We start from the raw sequence: 21181 nt of genomic DNA, 5'->3' as shown, positions 1-21181 counted from the left end.
ATTTCACAAATAATTTCGAAAATAAGAACTGTTGATATGTCAGCCCGCCATGTGCGTGACCATACGAATTTTATCAACGTCGAACGTTGACAATGTTCTGGGTCATTGAGGAACCCTTCGTTAGAGGTGTCTTTTACCGGATCTATTCGCGTTAAAAATGTTTCAACCAGCTTAGATTTGCACGAAATCTTTAACCCAATATATTTTCGGCTATGTTTAACTGAAGTCTGCATTCTGATTTATTATGCGCGCAGATATGGGGTATTCAAGATATAGCTGCAGTTACTGTGCCTATGCACAGTGGTGCCTAGGTGCCTTTGGTGACAACCCCGGAAATACAATTACGCACACCAAAGCGCGCTACATCATCGAACAGCGGGGGCTCAAATGACAACCGTCGTTTTAGTCTAGAGTTCGTCAGCAGACTCCAACTAAAAAAAGATACGTCTAGCAATACGCGTAACTTCAGAGATAGACCTGCACAGCTAGCAGCGTCAACGAAGTGGCCGGTTTAACATTCATTCATTCATTCACAAAACTTTATTAGTGTCCTGAAGCCCGGTATTTTCAGACCGAGGCGGGCCGCGTCCATGTCGGCACCGCCAGGCCGAGCCTTATGGCGTCATCATGGACCCTCTGGACAGCCCGTAGCTGATCTTGATATCAAGAGCTTGTTATCAACTTGTGCCAGTAAAGCCATTTTTCTTCGGGGTCGGCGAGAGTCGCGGGACAGCCCGCCAGCATGTGTCTGATGTCAATGATGCCATCGCACACGTTACATTCTTTCCTAATTTCTCTTTCGGGGTGAATTTTATTTATGAAATACGGAGTGGGGTACGTCCCGGTTTGCAGTAAACGTAGCGTCACTGCCTGAGCCCTGTTCAATTTTACGTGTGGCAGAGGGAATTGCCTACGCCCCAAGTAGTAATATTTAGTGATGTCGTTGTAAGTTAGTAACTGATCTTTATGTTCCCCGGAATGGTAGTGGGCGGCGGTTCGGTTCTGACCGGCACGGCAAGCAAGTCCTCGTGCCAGGTCGTTCGTCACCTCGTTGAGGTTGGGCCGAGTCTCGTCCACTTGTCCCATATGTGCAGGAAACCATCGGATTTCTGTTTTGATAGTTTCGACCTTGTCGATAATTTTAGCCGCAGTCCCAGCTACATAGCCTTTGTCAAAGCTCTTAATTGCTGCTTTGGAATCGCTATAGATGAAAGACCATTTACGGTTCCTGATGGCTAGAGCAATCGCGGCTTGCTCCGCCACCGTGGAATCCTTAGTGAAGATATGAGGCGCGAATTTCGTGCCTGAGCCCAGCAACAGTTTCAACTACAGCGAAACTAGTGCGCCAAGCAATGTGCGTGGACTCATAATAAAGCCTGCCGAACCAGAAGCGTGAACGGCGAGACTCGAACAACATGAAGACTCGGACAACATGAAGCGCAGCTGTGGCACTTGTATACGCAACAGTACCACCGGCGTCCTTTTGTTTTCCTTCTACTTTCAGCGCACGCAATGCCACTACCAGTAGCAATTTTCGTCCGCGGGAGCGGCTGAGTTGTGAACGTTCTGACCGCCAGGGCGGCGCTGTAGGTGTCGTGAAAACTCCAGCGCTGGTTCCCCATAACTCTATAATATCGTTGTGCGTGAACGCGTAGTCACGTGGTCATATTTTAAATATTGCGCACTTTCTTTCCAGCGCTGAAAAAATAGAACCGCAGCACGTATTATCACGGAAAGAAATTATTTGGATAGTTCTCTCTAGGTCCTACATATTCTACCTTCAATATCTTGCGTTTCAATCAATGATTATATTTTGGTTAATTATTGGTCATTAATTACCTAAGGAAATAGCGAAAATTGCTTTCAGTTGCTCACGAGGACAGCGAATAATACTAAGTTGGTTGTAGTCTCGTTACTCGCGCGTGCATTTTTTTAAAGCTTGGGCCTGCTTGGCTGAAACATCCTGTGTGTGGATCACGGCCCCACGTATTAGGCTACGACACAGAAAAAAGGCATGTAGCGGTCAGCGAAGAGTTTTTGTGCAGCTTTTATCAATTATCGAATGCTCATCTTCTTGACTGTACACAGAACAGATTTTCAATACAGAGCAAGAAAAGAGCAGATGCATATAATACACCTGCTTGAGCCGCAGTATAGAGAAATTTGCAGAGCTTTCTCATAGTTCAGTTCAGGAATTCCTTCTCGATTACAACGAAGGTTAATCTTTTAAGAATGAATAATCTGCCAACAAAGCACAGCAAAACATGCTATATTCGCACAATTCTTTCATCAACCGCTACAATGCGTCAGCACTGCCACAATCACACCTAAAATGCTATCTCGTACAACTTCGTCACATATTCAACAGACAATTCAATTTTATTTGTTTTCAATGTACTTTTAGCTTCTATTATACGCACAAACGAATTCTACAGTATGACTTCCTAGCGAAGAAACATTTCTTCTACAAAAAGTCCGATTTGCTTCATATTGTAAATTTTTCTACTGGTTAATATTAATATAAATTTAAATAAAAACAAATCGCGTATAATATTTAGGAAAGAGTAGTGTCTCCGAATTACAGAACATAAGTTGAGCAGCTCCCGGTAAGAACAATATTTTCTGTGCAAGTTATTCTTCACTAAGCTTCATTTACGTCTGTTCGCGGTTTAAAGCGTTGTCATGGCACCAACGTTAAAAAAAAAAAAAAGATCTGTTCAGGTGGCACTTCGCGTATTGAGCCAAACAGCAATAATCTTTCTCGAAAAAGTTGGACATGGTTGACAAAGCATGAGGTACAACTTGAGATGGAATGACTGATATGCATTCGAAAAGTGTTTTTGTAAGTTGGATTGCATGTAGGCTTACGTATGCTTTCATTGATGCCCCCAAATAGTGGGTCCAATGTATATACTAGGCACGACTCGCGAGCTTCCATGTCTTTGTGCGGAGAATCCAGTTATAATAAAATTGCAGTTTCGCCCTTAACGCGAAGCGGTGACCCGATAGCTGGCGAAATATAACGCGCAGTAAGCCTCACTGTTTCGTGCAGTATTTGTTTGAGTGAACATTCACAGGCGCGAGTGATGAATACGCTTTCGAGAAGTGAATAAATGTGAGTCTTATTCGCTTACGGAAAGCGCGCCCTCCTGTGGTGATACTTGGCTTTCGTCCTCCTCTCGCGTCGGTCGCTGAACTCTGTCATAGGTCCACTGCGTGTGTGTCTGTCTGAGCCTCGCTTAGTAAAAGTTTAGTTGTAAAGCTTAGTAAGCTTAGTAAAGTTTAGCTTAGTAGAATCTCGGTAAGTCCGAGTACGAGTGAACAGTAGGAAAAATATTCTGTGAGTGCGTCTGAGCCAGTTTAATCTTTCATATACATCACCAATTTCAATTCGGAACATTTCATGAGGGGGCTACAGAAGTCACCAGAGTTTATTTAGGCACACTCAGAGCTAGAAAAAAATATAGGGTGACGGACAAAAGAATCATTCTTGCTAGCCCTTCATGAGAATCACCGCCATCGTAGGCCACCTACTGCTTACGGAGACCACGGCACCAGTTATACTTCGTAGTGACACGTAAGCGATATAAGAACACTAATGGGCACCCTGTTCAGATGCATCTCTTATTTAATTTATTTATTATATTTATTTTATTGTTTTTGTATTATGTATTTATCTTTTATGAAAGCAATTCTTGGCGCCCTGTTTCAGGCAGAAAAATTCTGCAGCCATCTATTTTTTTTATTGTTATTTGATAGTTAAGTAGCAAAGCCATGAAATATTGTTGCAATACAATTCGGTTGTAAGCGGCTGTGTATGAAAGGCAAGGCAGGAAACAACTTAGCTGTCATGCCAACGGTACAGAGGACTTACCTCGTCATACTCCTTCATGGAAAACAAGTGACCATGGTAGGTTGATGTGAAAATGCAGCCAAGGGTCACGATGAATATGGCATAGATGAGGCTCAACATTGTCGTCAAGTTTCGTCTGCATTGGAGAAATATGCGAAACACGTTTTTGTCAAAAACCGTGCTTCTGTTAGGAGAACCATATATAAACAGATCCTGACTAATCATGTCTTGTACTGCGATGCACGTGATCTGGGAAATATAACAACGGTAGGTTAAGTATGCAACCTCTTGTTTCATAATAGACTTGTAAAAGTAAATACACAGCGCATTGTGGTGTCGTCTCCCTTCTGTCCTAGTTCGCTGGCACTAAATGTGCCTTGCAAGTCAGTTTACCAACACGCCGAACACATGGCAATGCTAAATACACAGATTACGCAGTTCCCACGTAGTGTGGGAATCGAAGCTGTCTTTGTTGCTTACGTTCATTGACGATATTTGGCGGTGATATTGATGCCCTACGACAGTCGTGAGGCCACGGTAAATGTTACCTGGCGTACCCCAGTTGTGTTTGTCTGCGTAGTACACAGAACACACATCGACACGGGTTTGCCGCAGGCATTGTTGTGCGCCATTGTTCGTCCCCTGCGATTAAGTGAGCAGTGTCATTCCCTCACACGGGCGCCGCCATGCGGGCGCACGGCAACGCGTGTTGATTTGCTGGACAGCCGCTTACGTGTCGTCGCCTTCGCGTTGCGGTGCTTAGGTGCGCTTTAGCGTCTGCACGCCCTGCGTCAGTTTTGTTCGCATGTACAAATTTTCACGGCGTTTATTTTTCAGAAATAGTAGAAACGTGCCACATCATATACCTTAAACTAACATTGTTGGTGTTTCTCCGCAGCTGCTGCCATGTATAAAAGCAGCGTTTCTTTTATTCAAGAGACCCCAAACGAAACATGCTTTAAGACGGCGCCTTTCCCTTTCGCCCCGATCATCCGATTGGGGCGAGTTGCCCCGAACGAAGAGTGCATCACAATGCGTTGGCGGGCTAGTTGAGAGTAGCGCCTTGTCCTGTCGTCTTTCTTGTGTTTGTCGTTTTGCGCTAAACAAAGTATTCGAAGAGTGCATATTATCCACCCGTTTTGCCAGGGCGTTGCCTCCTCTTTCTACCATACTATCTCCGCACTACGCTGTTGCACGCGAATACAAAAGTAAGCGCTGCATCTTCTGCAGCGCTTACTTACGATTGCTGTTTCAACCAATATTATAACTAATAGGAACTCTCCTCTTCCTGTTGATCTTTTTTTCCGTTCCTATACGCAATACGCGTCTATCTTCAAACGGTAACTTTAACTTGCCCAAATGTCGTGATGTTTATCGCGAAATATTATTATAATTCAGCGGAACTAAAATTTGGAACATGAACCCCCTTGCAATAAAAACTGCACGTAATTTCGACTTAGCATGTAAGTCATTTTTTCTGTCTATGCAAGGCCTGTGAACTTGGTGTCTATTTAGAGACATTGTTGAGATTATGCTCACTATATTTTAGTACATATTATAGATGTACTTATATATATATATATATATATATATATATATATATATATATATATATATATATATATATATATATATATATATATGTAGGCGTTTTTGTTTTTCTTTGCGTGATTTTTTCTCCTCTAGCTGACCTGTGCATATTTTTGTTTTATATTGCACTGGACCAGCCACTAGCCATTTTAGGCTATCGGCCCAAATAATCTTTGCACATATATGTTCTGTTGCTCTTGAAGAATAATGTTTCATTAATTGACTGAGTCATTGATTGAGAGATTGAATGTTTTTGCGAGGCTAACGCGTAACCACAGCCGTTCAGAAGGCATTGTGTTGATGGCCAGGGAGTCCCAGAGGCCACTGTGACAACGACCAGAGAGCTCCAGAGGGCATTGTGGCCGCCACAATGCCATCTGGAGCTCTCTGCAGGTCATTGGTCTCTGGCGCACGCAATTTACGCACGAATGGACTGACAGACACTTCTCCCGCATCGCTATTATGTACACCTTCTCAACCATGCCCGACGCAGCGTGCAAGACAACGACAGCAGCAGCAGTGGCAAAGTCGAGGGAAAAAGGCAAACCTTAGTAAGCGTGAGGCGCATGTTTCACATGCTTCTTTAACCCTTTGCCACTTCATTCCTTGCCTAAAAAGCATGCCTGAGTCTCCGCCTTTCCTTGACCCACTCACTCTGTTGCAGCCTTCCCACACAAAATTGTCAATAACAAACGGCTGCTCCAAATCTCGTGGATGAGTTTCTGTCAAGGCGTACACACTAATAGCTTCATCATTCAGCTACGTTTGCATTTCCATTCATTTTTTCTGCTTCAGGCCAATCTGCATGTTTATGTAAAAATTTTCGCGTCTCTATTGTTATCCTCTGTGCGTCTTTTCTTAATTACTTGTGGTCTAATTCACACCTTTGTTGGTGTTTCGCTAAATTCAATACTTAATCTTTCTTCTTGATTGCCTGGGGAACACTTAACTCGGCTACTACCCATGCCGCGAATTGATGTCCGACCGCTGTTGCTACACTGTCGCCAATGTCTATCCTGTCTTACGCAAAAGTGCCTTCGCGGTCTGCTCAGCGGACTTCTCAGTGGATGTCAATTACCGTAAAATTCATTATCTCAGCTAGCGTTCAAATTTCCCTGTTTACTGGAAGCACTGCCTTTTCAATTGAATACTGCCATTGAAGAGGTGGCTTTGTGTGTCGCGCTTCAGAGTGTGTTGTGTGTGACCCGCACGCATTCCGCAAAGCTTTGCACTCTCCGCTTGTAGCTTGCTTATTCTTTTTTTTATCATGTCACTGGCAGATTTATTCTTTTAACCTAAGTGTTTTTGTTTTTACGCCGCCTCCAGTCTCGCGCCTCTCGTCCTCCGTCGATCAGGGGCGGACCCCATCGCCGGTCGGCAGTCGAAGCATCCGCAAATGCGTGCGGGGTGGGTTTGAAATCGCTCCATCCCCCCCCCGGTTCGGAAAGTGCGAGCACATTAGCTCACAGATTGCCGTACGTGGCGTTTCCTGACGTGGCTGGATGAGGATGTCGCGTATCTCGTCCATGGCTTGCAGCGGCAAAGTTTGGAGCAGGACTTCATATTTGCGAAACTCCGACGCGACGCGATGAACGCGAAACTTGTTCTCATCGTGTAGGACCCACAACGTGGGATTGGTGAGCCATAGCTGTGGTGGGCTAATGGTAGATACAGCTCCTATGACACCCGCAGAAAGTATCTGGCTGGTTGCAAATGTAATCGCGGGTAACAGCAAAATTAACCCATTCAATAATCATGGATAGTGCCCACAGTTTTAGTGTGTGGCAGTGGAATTGTCGCGGATTCGACAACAAAAAGGCATCGCTGCGCCAATTAATTAGATCGATGGGGGTCAAACCAAAAGTAATTATGCTGCAGGAAACTTTAGCGGACGAAGTAAAGCTAACCGGGTACAAATCGGTATGTAGAGAAAAAGATTCCGGAAGGGGATTGGCCACCCTCGTTGACAAAAAGCTACCCTTTATCGAACACGATATCCATCTCGGATTGAGTAAAATCGAGTATATCCTCGTAGAAGTCGTACTCAAAAGGCACAAGGGCAGGGCGCAGAGTATCTTCTGCCTGAACATTTATAGCAGTCCCACCTACAAGAAACAAAGCTTTAGGGCACTTTTCAACAAGGCACTCGCAGTCGCAAAGAGCTCCCCGCTCATCATCGGAGGGGACTTTAATGCCCCCTACCAAGCGTGGGGATACGCTTGGAATACAAAGAAAGGTGAGGGGTTATGGAACCTTGCCACGGACCTGGGACTGTGCCTGATCACCGATCCGGCTTTCCCCACCCGCTGTGGCACGTCAACGTGCAGGGACTCTACGCCCGACCTAACTTTTGTCAACAACTCGGAACAAGCTAGTTGGGAAAACTCGGGCACCGATCTAGGCAGCGACCACTATATCATACACATAGGTATAGGTATGCCGAAACAAGAGACTAGAACATTTCGGTGCACGGACTGGGACCTTTTTAGGAAAGTTAGAGCGAAGAGACTAGAATCGGAACCGATAGAAGCGGGCAGACAGTCCTTCCAGACCTGGATCGACCAGCTCGAAGAGGACCTCAGGGAGGCCACTAAAGAAATTAAGACCGAAGAAAACATAGAGAGCATAGACAGTAGGCTCGCGCATCTGATCGAGGCCAAACAATCCATTCTGCAAAGATGGAAAACGCAAAGACTGAACCGAAAGCTCAGGAAAAAGATAGCGTTGCTAAACAGACAGATCGAGGAGCATTCGAGAACGCTCGTGAAACAGCAGTGGGACGAAGTTTGCCACTTGGCAGACGGCAGAATCAAACATGGAGGCAGTTGGAACATCCTCAAACATCTGTTGAACGAGAGCGACACTAAGTCAAACAAGAGAACAGCAATTACAAAACTGGTACATCAAGTCAGCCAGTGCACGACTCAGGAGGTAGTCATGAGACAGCTCGCGGACAAATATCTCCCGCTCGAACAACCGGGCGATAGCGACGAACGCGTGGAGTACATGGGAGGACCGTGCGAGGATATGGATCGCGATTTCACCGAGGGTGAGGTACGGGCCGCCCTCCATGGTCTCTCTAGTAGATCGGCAGCCGGACCCGACGGTATTACCAATAAACTCTTAATGAATCTAGACGATGAGTCGATCACTTTCCTGACGGATCATTTCACCTAGTTGTGGAGAAAGGGAGACTATCCGGAGGAATGGAAGATAGCTAAAACCATCCTCATACCAAAACCGGGCAAACCACTCCATCTGGATAACCTACGTCCAATATCGCTTACATCGTGCATAGGTAAAGCTATGGAACACGTTATTCTTAATAGACTCACTAGATACGTCGAGCAAAATGACATACTCCCGTATAACATGATCGGTTTCCGGCCCGGACTATCGACTCAGGACGCCATGCTCCTGATCAAACACCAGCTCATACACGTTAGCCCGGTGCACGCGAGAGCGATTCTGGGACTAGACGTCGAAAAAGCTTTTGATCGCATAGAGCACAAGGCCATCCTCGAGGTCCTGTCCGAGCTGGGGTTGGGCGAGAGGCTATACAGTGTAGTCAAGGCGTTTCTGGGCGGTAGGCAAGCGAGCCTCACGCTAGGTGAACTAAAATCGAAGGTGATGAACCTGGGAAACAGGGGCACCCCGCAAGGGGCCGTACTTTCGCCCATGCTATTTAATCTAGCAATGACCAGAGTCGCGAGGAAACTGGAGAGTATAGAAGGTATACACTTTGCAATATACGCCGATGATATAACCATATGGAGCGCCAACGGTAACGTAGGGCAAACGGAGACCAGACTGCAGGAGAGCATACACGCCGTGGAAAGCACGCTAGGCGAGATGGGACTCAACTGTTCGGCGGCAAAGTCGGAGCTTTTGGTCCTAAAACATCGACGCAGGGGTCGCAGACCCAGGGGCTACGTCCCCGGGGACGAACCCAAGATTATGTTACGCTGTCACGACGGATCCGCGATCAGGCAGGTGGAAAATATTAAAGTTTTAGGCTTCCACATAGCAGCGGGAGGTACCAACATGAATGCCATTCAACACATTTCAAACAAGACGGACCAAGTCATCAGATTACTAAGGAGAATAAGCAACAGACACAGAGGCCTGGGTGAGGACAGCGCTCTAAGGCTAGTGCACGCCTTCGCTCTGTGTCACTTCACCTACGTGGCAGGTCTATTTAAATGGTCGCAGGCCGAGCTGAACAAGCTAAACACTCTGATCAGAAAGTTAGTGAAGGCTACCCTAGGTATACCCATCAGCACCTCGAACGTGAAGCTCATGAACCTAGGCGTGCACAATACGATAGAAGAGATGGCGGAAGCGCAACAGATGGCGCAGCAGGAAAGACTGACGAAAACGCGAGCGGGCAGGCTTATACTCAAAGCGATAGGGACAGACGCAAATAGATCGATGAACCCGAAGGAATCCGAGGTAGAATTGAGCGGGCAACTTAGAGACGCGATCAGAACCACCCCCCTCCCGAGAAATATGCACCCGGAACACAACGTTAGCAGGAGAAAAGCGAGAGCGAAAGCTTTGTTGAAAGAAATTGAACAGCTAGGACAACAGGCGGCCCTTGTAGACGCTGCCTGGGTCCAAGGCAAAGAGGCCTACACCGCCGTGGTGGTCGACAGCCGGGGCGAGGTACGGGACGCCGTCACCATCTTCACTAAGGATTCCACGGTGGCGGAGCAAGCCGCGATTGCTCTAGCCATCAGGAACCGTAAATGGTCTTTCATCTATAGCGATTCCAAAGCAGCAATTAAGAGCTTTGACAAAGGCTATGTAGCTGGGACTGCGGCTAAAATTATCGACAAGGTCGAAACTATCAAAACAGAAATCCGATGGTTTCCTGCACATATGGGACAAGTGGACGAGACTCGGCCCAACCTCAACGAGGTGACGAACGACCTGGCACGAGGACTTGCTTGCCGTGCCGGTCAGAACCGAACCGACGCCCACTACCATTCCGGGGAACATAAAGATCAGTTACTAACTTACAACGAGATCACTAAATATTACTACTTGGGGCGTAGGCAATTCCCTCTGCCACACGTAAAATTGAACAGGGCTCAGGCAGTGACGCTACGTTTACTGCAAACCGGGACGTACCCCACTCCGTATTTCATAAATAAAATTCACCCCGAAAGAGAAATTAGGCAAGAATGTAACGTATGCGCTGGCATCATTGACATCAGACACATGCTGGCGGGCTGTCCCGCGACTATCGCCCACCCGGAAGAAAAATGGCTTTACTGGCACAAGTTGATAACAAGCTCTTCATACCAAGATCAGCTACGGGCTGTCCAGAGGGTCCATGATGACGCCATAAGGCTCGGCCTGGCGGTGCCGACGTGGACGCGGCCCGCCTCGGTCTGAAAATACCGGGCTTCAGGACACTAATAAAGTTTTGTGAATGAATGAATGAATGTAGGTGAGGTCGTCTGGATTTGATCCATAGAAGGTCGCGTTCGCAGTCCGGGTCACCAGTATGCGTGAAATCGCCAAGCACAGTTAAGAGTACGGGCGTTTTATTTGTGTTCCTTCACTTGACATACTCCATCGTTTCTCACTCCTCTTCTTCCTCTTTTAAGCCATACCCACTACTCGCTCATGACTAAAACCAGTGACGCGCCGGAAGAAGAAAAGTTTGCCACAGGATGAAACCCAGAGTGATGAAGAGGCGCGTTTGATCGCTTCGAACGCTCGTAGGACACCGCTGTTGTCTGCTTCACTTATCTTACGGCACACGGGCGTGCTGGCAAGCTTGAATGGTCTTTTCTGCGAGAGCGTTTTGCAGCATTGACATTCCGCCACGCAGTTCTCTTGTGGTGACGAAGCGCGAAAGCCGACGCCAACTCTGACGCCGCCTGTAATATACACTCGCAAAATGGCGAAATGCATTTCTGAGATAATGCCTGGGCCAGCTTTAATGGCACGTGGTGCACTTGAGAGAAAACGTTAAATTATAGTGATCATTGGAAGCGAAATTTTGATTTATGACTTAATCGTTTTAGAAAAATCGGCGAAAATTGCTAAGTGCGACACAAAACTAGAAGCACGAAGTTTACGTATTAGTAACTGTTCAGCATAAAAAAGTATTGCAGTTCTGTAGTTTGCACCTGTCAGAACACCTAAAGCGAACAATCTTGGACATATTAAGTTATATCTCACGTGAATTTGTTACAATGCATACAAATGTTCTTCAAAAGTCATACTCACATAATAGTGGTGCAGTCGAGAGCCATGAATAATACATTGAATTTGTCTTGTTTAGATGTACTATTATGTACAATTTACAGAATTGTGATATCGTTTTTCATTGCTGAGTTAGAGAGTAAAGATGGTTTCCTTGTCCGCAAATAAGCAGTTTTCAAAAATATTTATAAAAATTGACGGCCTACACAAGAGCATCTGCTTCCATCATTCACTATATTTGCAGTTTTTCTTTCGAATGCAACAAACCTAATCAAATCTGGTGCTGTGGTTGCGAAAAAAAAAGAACGATTTCTCAATTCCCATGTGTTTCGATAGGGGATGCCGAGCTAAAGCTCCGTCTTAAAAATAAAACCAAGTTCGCGTTTAAGTTTTTGAACACTTTACGTCAGCAGGGCAGAGACTTGTACACTGTGCCGATAAAATTCACAAGTCGATAATGGCAGTCGACCCTTGTGTAAAAGCGGGCGCACGCACTGAATGCCACTGGCATTGGTCGAGCTCTACTCCAATGCCGCACTGAATGCCACTGGCATTGGTCGAGCTCTACTGCAATGCCGCACTGAATGCCACTGGCATTGGTCGAGCTCTACTCCAATGCCGCACTGAATGCCACTGATATTGGTCGAGCTCTACTCCAATGCCCTTCTACAGGTTTTCCCGCTCAATTTAATCCATGCGCCAGTCAATTTAATCCGAGCGCCACTCAATTTAATACAAGCGCCACTCAATTTAATCCGAGCGCCACTCAATTTAATCCCAGCATCACTCAATTTAGTTCAAATGCCAGCCAAAATAATCCAACCACCAGTGAACTTATTCCAGGCATAATGGAATTCGAGAACCTTTGAATATCAAGGCTTCTGAAAATTTGCGAACATATTATGAGTTAACACCTTGAAAATGAAAGAGCGAGGTGAGAGACCAGCAGCTTTCCTGCCACGTGACTAACGACAACATTTGGAGGTTTCTTATTTCCTACTTCGTTATGAGAGCGATAAAGCAGATGACAGTTCTCGAAATTAATTGAAAGGAGACGTCAGCACGAGTACGTTCAGTTAATAATACAGATGCGATTTGGTCATGGCTATCAAACGGAACAATAAAGAGTGATTCAATGATAATCACTGGGCCCTCGCCGGGAGGCTTCAGTTGCAAGCGAATACGATTCACTATTCTACTGCGATATTCGCAGCCTCCAAGCAAACATCTCGTCATCGAAATCACTAAAAGACTCATGAATAACATGTAATTGCGTAATACACCTAAATGGTATGGTCGAGTCACTAGTGAGCATAAGTGAAATACAATGCGCAGTTCAGGGTTCTCGGTGTTCTGCAAAGCATTACGTCATATATATCAAATGAAATGCGATGACACGAGTGACTGCCTATGCCTGCTATAAACTCGTATGCTTAAGTCACTGGTGAATATTATTCACCTATGGTACTGTCACTGAGGCAGCTTCCACTCCTGAGTACCGTCAGTAGTATCAATCAAGCTGTAGCTGGATGAGCGCTCTTGTGTTAGCACTGCCAACTGATACCACTGAGTTTTTGGTGGTCACTAATGATGCGCTCACTGTGATGTTCTGCAACTTTCATGCGTAATAGCGTGATAGATATCAAATGAAACATCATTCAGACGGCGATTCAATAACTATAATTTAATAACTGTAGGAGATACTAAGATTGAGTCATTAGTAATGGAGAATCACCTTGTGTAGTGTGATGGTCACAGCCATCATTCATGCATTTCGTCAATGGTGTAAATGAAAGTGTCAATAAATTAAACTTTTAATCAGTCAGCATTGCTAATTGACATCACAGAGCCATTAATGATCACTAGCGAAAAGATCTGTTCGGTGTTCTTGTACTTTTATGCAGCATAACGTCTTGCATGTGAAATGATAAGTAATTTGGACGATGATCTAAGATTAATAACCTGGAGATACTAAGAATTAGTCACTAGTAATCACGAATCACTTTGTTTGGTATGACAGGCGTCGCCAACATTCGTTCATTTTGCCGCAGGTATCAATGTGTTCCCTTAACTACTTTCCTCTGAGATTGCTGATGTGATCGAAGTACTGGCGGTTAATGGTGACTATTCACTTTAACTTTCTTGACTACGCACAAATCACACCTTCATGGACATAAAATGAAAGGTTGCTCAAAAGGTGATTCAGTTACGACAAGTTTGAGCCAGTAGTAAATATCAATAAGCATTTAGCATTATAACTCCTACTTGTCCGTGCTGCAATTGAGCAATTGTTTCAATAAATCACCAATAATTTGAAGAATATAAAGAGCATCAGTGACTCATTAGCAATAAAAAGTTATCTAGCACAGTTCTGTGATGTCGGGTAATTACAATCCTTCACTCTAAGAATATACCATGAAAAGTCTTTAGCAGGGTAAATAGATTATGGTGTGTAGGATCTCATATGCTTTAATCCCTGGAGATGACCGATCACATCACATCTCCTGTACGTCGCTCATATGTAAACTGCGGTAATACTCTGTGAAGTGAACACAACGTTTACGGTGCTTTACAATGCGCACGGTAGCTGTGACGCGTACAGAACGTTTTCGCCGGTCTGATACGTTCAGAGAAATGATACGTTCAGAGAAATGATACTTTCCGAGAGAATGGTCTACTGTTCCAACAAATTTCTTGAAAGAGCGAATGGTGTGATGAGTAAAAAGGGCGACAAGAAAGGACAAACGCCCAACCGGTCTGGACTGGACACATAATTGCTCAAGATGCAATCGGTAAGAATGGCTTTACAATAACAAAACAAGAAAAAAGCATCACGCCTCTTGAGAAGCAAGCATACCTGTGTGCACTACAATCTGGGTATTGCAATTTTCCTTCGCTTAAAGGGGACCGTACTAATAACAGGGTGAATAATAAAAGCTGAGAACTGAAAATTTTGTTTTGCTTTGGCGCGTTTTGGGTACATTATTCCTTTCAGGGAGAGCTTCATCAATGGCTGATAAGAGTGGCGAATCTTGAACTGCGGGAAAGTTTACTCTCGCAACCGCCATGAGCATGCCACTTCCCTGTTTCGACTTTAAGAAGCCTTTCAAATGGCCCAATGAATTTCGCCGTTTAAATATCACAGTTACGCTTCCGGTCTTTGCCATAGGCTACTGAGTAGGCAAAACTAGGAACATCCCTATATAATGGGCTCGCAAGAAGCCAGGCACGTTCTGGAAAAGCCAGGCTTCCGAGAATCAAAATGCTTTGATGTCGTAGAGCAAAAATTCAAAGTAATTTTTATTCATCTACCTAATAATGTGTGTAAACAAGTCAAGTTAGACCAGTGAATGCAAGAATGAGAAGCGAAGCATGACTGATACTTTTCGAATGTGTCTCGTGCAAATTTCGCAGAAGGTTCAAGATAGCGCAAGCCATTTCTTGCAGTGCGCGAGCAGACGATCACTGAAGTTGCAGTTTTCTGTGGGGTGTTACCCCGATTGTCTGGATATCGTAAATGAGACACTTCTTTATATCGGGTAATAAAGAACCTAAAAGCTTGCGTCTGGGAATTATGGCAGCGTTGTACAACACATAAATTCTTCAACTAATGTTCAAGAGGAAAGACTACCGTTCTAAATAAAGCAGACGGCATGCTTCTAATTCTGTCAGGGGCATCGCACTTCCGTGCACACGACAGGCAGATGACCAGCGCCGGGCGTTGTGTGATCATATAGAGACGCGTGCCTCATTTTTATGTGAAGTAAATATTTTGAGAATTTGTGACATAGAAGCAGACAAAATGCGAGCTGCTGGACGACCAAAAAAGAAGCCTGATGAATAGAAGTACGCTCGCGTTTCTGCCGTGGATCATTGCCACATCATCGATGCGCACCGACATGGTGGTGACTTTAAGCAATTAGCCCAAACACTGGGAATAAATACAGAGACTGTGCACTCGATCGCCGCAACATATCGCGAAGCAGCCAAGAAATGTAGTGGCTCGTCAAAAAAGTTTGGCCGAGATGTGGTCGAGACGCTGCATGAAATCGTAGAAAAGAATCCATCCTTCACGCTTATGCAAATCAGGATGTCTTTGACAGAGAAGTTTCACAGTACCAGAATGAGCAAATCGACCGTCATTCGGCTTCTCGATGGCCATGGTTATACACGTAAGAGGAAGACTTCGCTCGGGCCCTCTCCGACGCGGCCTATTCAAATACATGTAAAACGCGAGAACGTTTTTCTGAGATAACCCCGGGACCGATTCTAATGAACTTTGTTGAATTTGAGAGAGAAAGTTAAATTATAGTGACTGTTGGAAGCGCGATTTCGATTTATGTCATGGATTTCCTTATAAGAATATTCAAAAATTCCAAAGTTTGAAAAAATAGAAGCACGAAGTTTACAAATTCATATCTCTGCATCACCCGCAGATATCGCGGTTCTGTAAGCGGCATCCATTAGACCATTGAAAGCGCACAAATTCGATATGTCATTTTATCTCTTACGTGAAATTGTTACGTTATTTACCAGGGTTCTCCAAAAGTTTTATATCCATATTACTAATTTTTTTTTAAATTCATGTGTAACATATGAATTTGGTCCGCTTTAGATGTACTATTAGATGCAATTCACAGAATTGTATTATCATTTTTCGTTGCTCAATTACTGAGATGTAAACAGTTTCGTTTTTTGAAAACTCTTGATTTCTGACAAATTCTTATGAAAAATTGCGGACCTAAATCGAAAATTCCAAACCAACAGTCACTAGATTTTATGCTTTTCTTTTAAATGCAACCGACCTCGTCAAATGCGGTGCAGTGGTTGCCGAGAAAAACGAATTCTCCTTTTCCATGTATTTAGATAGGAGCACCTGAGCTAAAGCTTCCTCTTAAAGGTACTCTAAAGGTTAATATTAAGTCAACGTGGACTGTTGAAATACCATCCCAGAAACCTCGAAACGCTTCTTTCATGCGAAGAAGAAACTTATTTTAAGAGTAAATGCGTTCTGAAGCGTCCGCGTAACGCTAACGCAGTTCAAATCGCCCGCCCACCGATCGAGGAGTGGTGACGTCATGGTCTGAGAGTGACGTTGTGCCGTCGGTGAGTAAAACAGCGCCCGCAGACGGCGCTACGGCTTTTCTGTGGAAAACGCAAACGCGCGGCCAGAAACAGAGCCAAGACAGAGCGAGCCGACAGCAGCGCTAAATGGTGGCTAGCGGAAGGGAAAGCGCGCGAGATAAGCTGGTTCTTTATTTTATGACGCCAACTTTGACGCTCGTTGGAATTGACGACCCTGACAACGACACATTGACTCGCTATACTGGGCTCGACTTCAGCGATTTAAGCACTGATGAACGTGACCTGCGGCTGAGAGCTCGCGCTGCCGGCGTCGTTGCGTACTACTACGACAGCAACTGTATGTCATGGCTGTACATATTCGCACATTTGTAAATTTTCCTTCGTGAAAGCCAAATGCCGCCCTCACCGCCCTGCCTTCGACCTGCAGTTGTTATTTCGCTTCGGGGAATGCAGCAAGACCAACGAAACAGCGCTACGGCAAAGCATTGCTTCGAAAGACACTCCACACGACCTCAGTAAGTCGGCGTTGAACTCGTAATCCTCTGGACAAGAGTGCAGCGAGCACACTATGCGATTTTTCTGCTCTTTGCCAACGCGCTGTGGCAGAGGTACGGCACTTCACCACTTCGAACGGAGAGGTTCACTCGTTGGCACACAGTGAAAAGTAAAGCTGGATTCGCCGCTGCAACTGCCCTTGGCCAAGTTCCGGGGACCGCTCGCGCATCCCACGACATCACATGGACGTGACATTCTCGCTGCTTGTTCCAAATGCAAGTTTCGCGAGCCAGCAGAACCAGCTGACCACGACGCGATAACGAAACGACTGAAACTCCAAAGCGCGCGCGGCGCAGAGTCGAGCGATAACGAAACCGTTCGACCACCCATACTATTGAAGGGTAACGTCAAAATGTTAGTTTTTCTTAGAATCGAACAGAAGTAGACAAGTAGCACCTTCTTCGGTATTATAACCTAATGAAATGATCTTTTTAATACGAGTAGTTGAGTACTAGTGACATAAATTATGATGAGGAGTGCCTTCGTCGTCGGGCTAGTACCGGAACGTCGCTGGGGGGTCTCAAATCGTGTCATGCATTTACCTCAATTTCTCGGTTACTAAAGCTCTGTTCGCAATTATATTGACGCCTTAGACGTTGTAGAGCATTGCTTTATCACTTTAACTTGACTTCATCGTAACCTTGAGTGTCCCTTTAAGTTAGTTACTCAGAGGCCGGTTGGGACCGTAACCACACTGATATCAAGGAAGAACTACCGCAAGCTTGCTCAATGGCTTCAAAACGAGGGTACCACAGCCACGCGGTAATACATTAACGAAACGAATTTCAACGTTTTCTGCGCACGAAGGTATGACGATATTTCAATGACAATGCCGAAATTATGACCATAATGCACAGCCGATAGAAGAAAAACAGTGGCATGAGGACAATGGCATGACGACGAGTGCCTGATGATGATGGCATGACGATCACTATTCAACAATGGCTACCTGCCCACGACGTATGCGAGATTCGAATGACCAGTTTGAAGTGATGACGACGGAACGACCATGACAGCATCGCGATGATGGTATGACAGCGAATTCACGACGGCGACTGTATGAAGATATTGCAATGACGATGCCGAAATTATGACGATAATGAAAAGCCGACAGAAGGACAACAATGGCATGAAGACGAGTGTATGATGACGATGGCATGACGATCACTGTTCAGCAATGGCCACCAGCGGATGACGGTAAGGCGAGATTCGAATGACCAGGTTGGAATGACGACGACGGAACGACCCCGACGGCATCGCGATGATAGTATTACAGAAAATGCATGACGGCGACGGTATGACGACATTGCAATGATGATGCCGAAATTATGAGAATAATGCAAAGCCGACAGAAGGACAAGAACGGCATGAGGACAATGGCATGACGACGAGTGAATGATGACGATGGCACGACGATCACTGTTCAACAATGGCTACCAGCCGACGACGGTATGACGTGAATCGAATGACCAGGTTGAAATGACTACGACGTAACGACCACGACGGCATCGCAATGATGGTATGACAGCGAATGCATGATAGTGACTGTAGGACGACATTGCATTGACGATGCTGAAATTATGGCGATACTGCAAAGCCAACAGAAGGAAAATAACGGCATGAGGACAATGGTATGACGACGAGTGCATGATGACGATAGCATGACGATCACTGTTCAGCAATGGCGATCAGCCGACGACGGTATGACGAGAATCGAATGACAGGTTAAAATGACGACAATGGAACGACCACGACGGCATCGCGATGATGGTATGACAGCAAATATACGAGGGCGACTCTATGACGACGACGCTGTAGTGACGAAGACATGACAATGGTGCGTGTCATAATCGCGGTCAAATTACGAGAGCATGATTACGATGCAATTACGAAGAATGACGTCTATGGAACGATGGGAGCTGAAATGTGTTTCTTTCGCTACATATGTTGTGGGGAGGGCAACACCATCTGGTGGTGTTTTAGGGACTCGAGTTTGACGTCACCGAACGGTCCTTTCTCATTAGGGAAAGCGCACGCGTCACCGCGCGCGCTTTGAGCACGACATGGCGCGATCTTGCGCGATGCCCGAGCGGCACAAACAGCGCTAATGGCCCGACACTGAGCTTGCCTATCACCTCTTTCGCTGCGCCACTGGTACGCAAAACTTGTCAAGATTTCGAATTAATTGAATACTTAATTAATCATGTATTCATTAGCGATGTAATTACTTGGTTTCCATAAATATACAAGCTTATGGAGGATATAAGAAAAAAAGTTGCAACAGAGCAACTTGAGTAATCCCTAAACCTTCTCGCGACAGCAGCAGCAGAAGCCAACACATGGCAAAAATGGAGGGTAAGAGAGAAAGAACAATAACAAAACAAAAACAATAAACGTTCTCATGCAAGTGTTCATACCCCAGATAGGAATAAAAAAATACAAAACTGAATAAAAAGAAGCCTACTTATACAGAGATTAAGGCTAACACGCACCAAAGTAATTTATTAACTTGATTTTACTGCAAGAACAAAGATCAATACCATCGTTCATTAACTCATTTAACAAATGCGGTAAAGTTTATGAAAGCTTTTGTTTCGCATAGTTGGTACGTGGGTATGGCACAAACCAATATTCCAGAAATCTTGTAGCATAATAGCTTCTATTTCGTGTCAAGTTGGCTATAGACTTTGCGCGGTTAATGTTTTTCTGGCACTGCTTACCGTAAGTTAACGCTAAGGGAAAATTGAAGAGATCGAGAGCTTTAAGTATCTTTAGATCTTTAAATAATGAATCAGTTGGAAGGTCAAATGGTACTTTGCACACAACACGAACAGCTCTCTTTTGAAGACCAAAAATGCGATTAATATTAGTGGCAGATGTTGTGCCCCAAACCAGGCAGCTGTAATTTAGGTGGCAAAAAGACAAAAAAAAAAAGAATTATAGAGCAGAAGTTTTACCTTCTGTGGAATCAGTTTAAAGTGAAAAGAGGACCTGAAACTTCAGAAAGCTTGTTTGTTAAATAATTAGTGTGACAATTCCAAGCCATGTCATGATCAAAGAAAACACAGGTATTAATGGAATTCACGAGCATGATTTTTGAAGAGCCATGTATAATGTCATCTTTCAGGAGAGCATTCTTATTCTTGGCATGAAACAATATCGCTTTAGTTTTTCCTGTGTTGGTTTTCGGCCCATTTTCGACAGACCAAGTATATAATTTTTTAAACACACAATTCGCAACTGTAAGCAGTGTTGCAGCATTACTTGAAGAAAACAATGCGGTTGCATCATCAGCATATAAAATAAACTTGGTGTGGAAATGTACATTAACGATATGATTAATAAAGATATTAAAGAGAAGAGGGCCTAAATTGCTACCCTGCGGAACGCCAATATAGACTGGTTTAGCTTGGGATGAAATGTTATTCATTTGCACAAATTGGCATCTCTGACACAGATATGACCTAATCAAGTCTAAGGCAATGACATGAATACCATAGCAATTCATTTTATGTAACAGAAGCTCATGGTTAATACAATCAAAGGCCTTGCTAAAGTCTATAAGAATGCCTAGAGTAAGAAGGCCGTTATCCAAATTATCTAAAATGATTTCTTTTTGCTGAAGCAGGGCAAGTTGAGTAGACCTATTTTTATGAAAGGCAAATTGACAATCGGTTAAAAAATTTTTGCTTTCAAGGAAATCAGAAGTGCGTTGAAAAATAATTTTTTCTATAGCTTTTGTAAACATGAGGAGAATAGAAATTAGTGTATAATTTGTCAACAATTTCTTATCTCCTTTCTTGAATAAAGCTAAGGCTTTTGCTGTTTGCTTCTGACGTGGGAATACACCGGAAGAAACGCAGATATTGTAGACGTACA

The 21181-nt window shown here is 44.6% G+C and overlaps 1 protein-coding gene across 2 annotated transcripts in view; it reads right to left on the bottom strand.

The window, feature by feature from the left end:
* LOC142578588 (proton channel OtopLc-like) overlaps window positions 1–21181 on the bottom strand; it is a 163334-nt gene that overhangs the window by 40632 nt on the left and 101521 nt on the right. For both annotated transcript variants that reach the window (XM_075687978.1, XM_075687979.1), the window contains one exon: window positions 3875–3989. In XM_075687978.1, coding sequence (XP_075544093.1) covers window positions 3875–3989 — 115 coding nt within the window. The remainder of the gene's footprint in view (window positions 1–3874; window positions 3990–21181) is intronic.

The sequence above is a fragment of the Dermacentor variabilis genome, chromosome 4, assembly GCF_050947875.1.
Source record: "Dermacentor variabilis isolate Ectoservices chromosome 4, ASM5094787v1, whole genome shotgun sequence".
Lineage (NCBI taxonomy): Eukaryota > Metazoa > Arthropoda > Arachnida > Ixodida > Ixodidae > Dermacentor > Dermacentor variabilis.
This window is presented reverse-complemented; position numbering and strand designations above follow the sequence as displayed.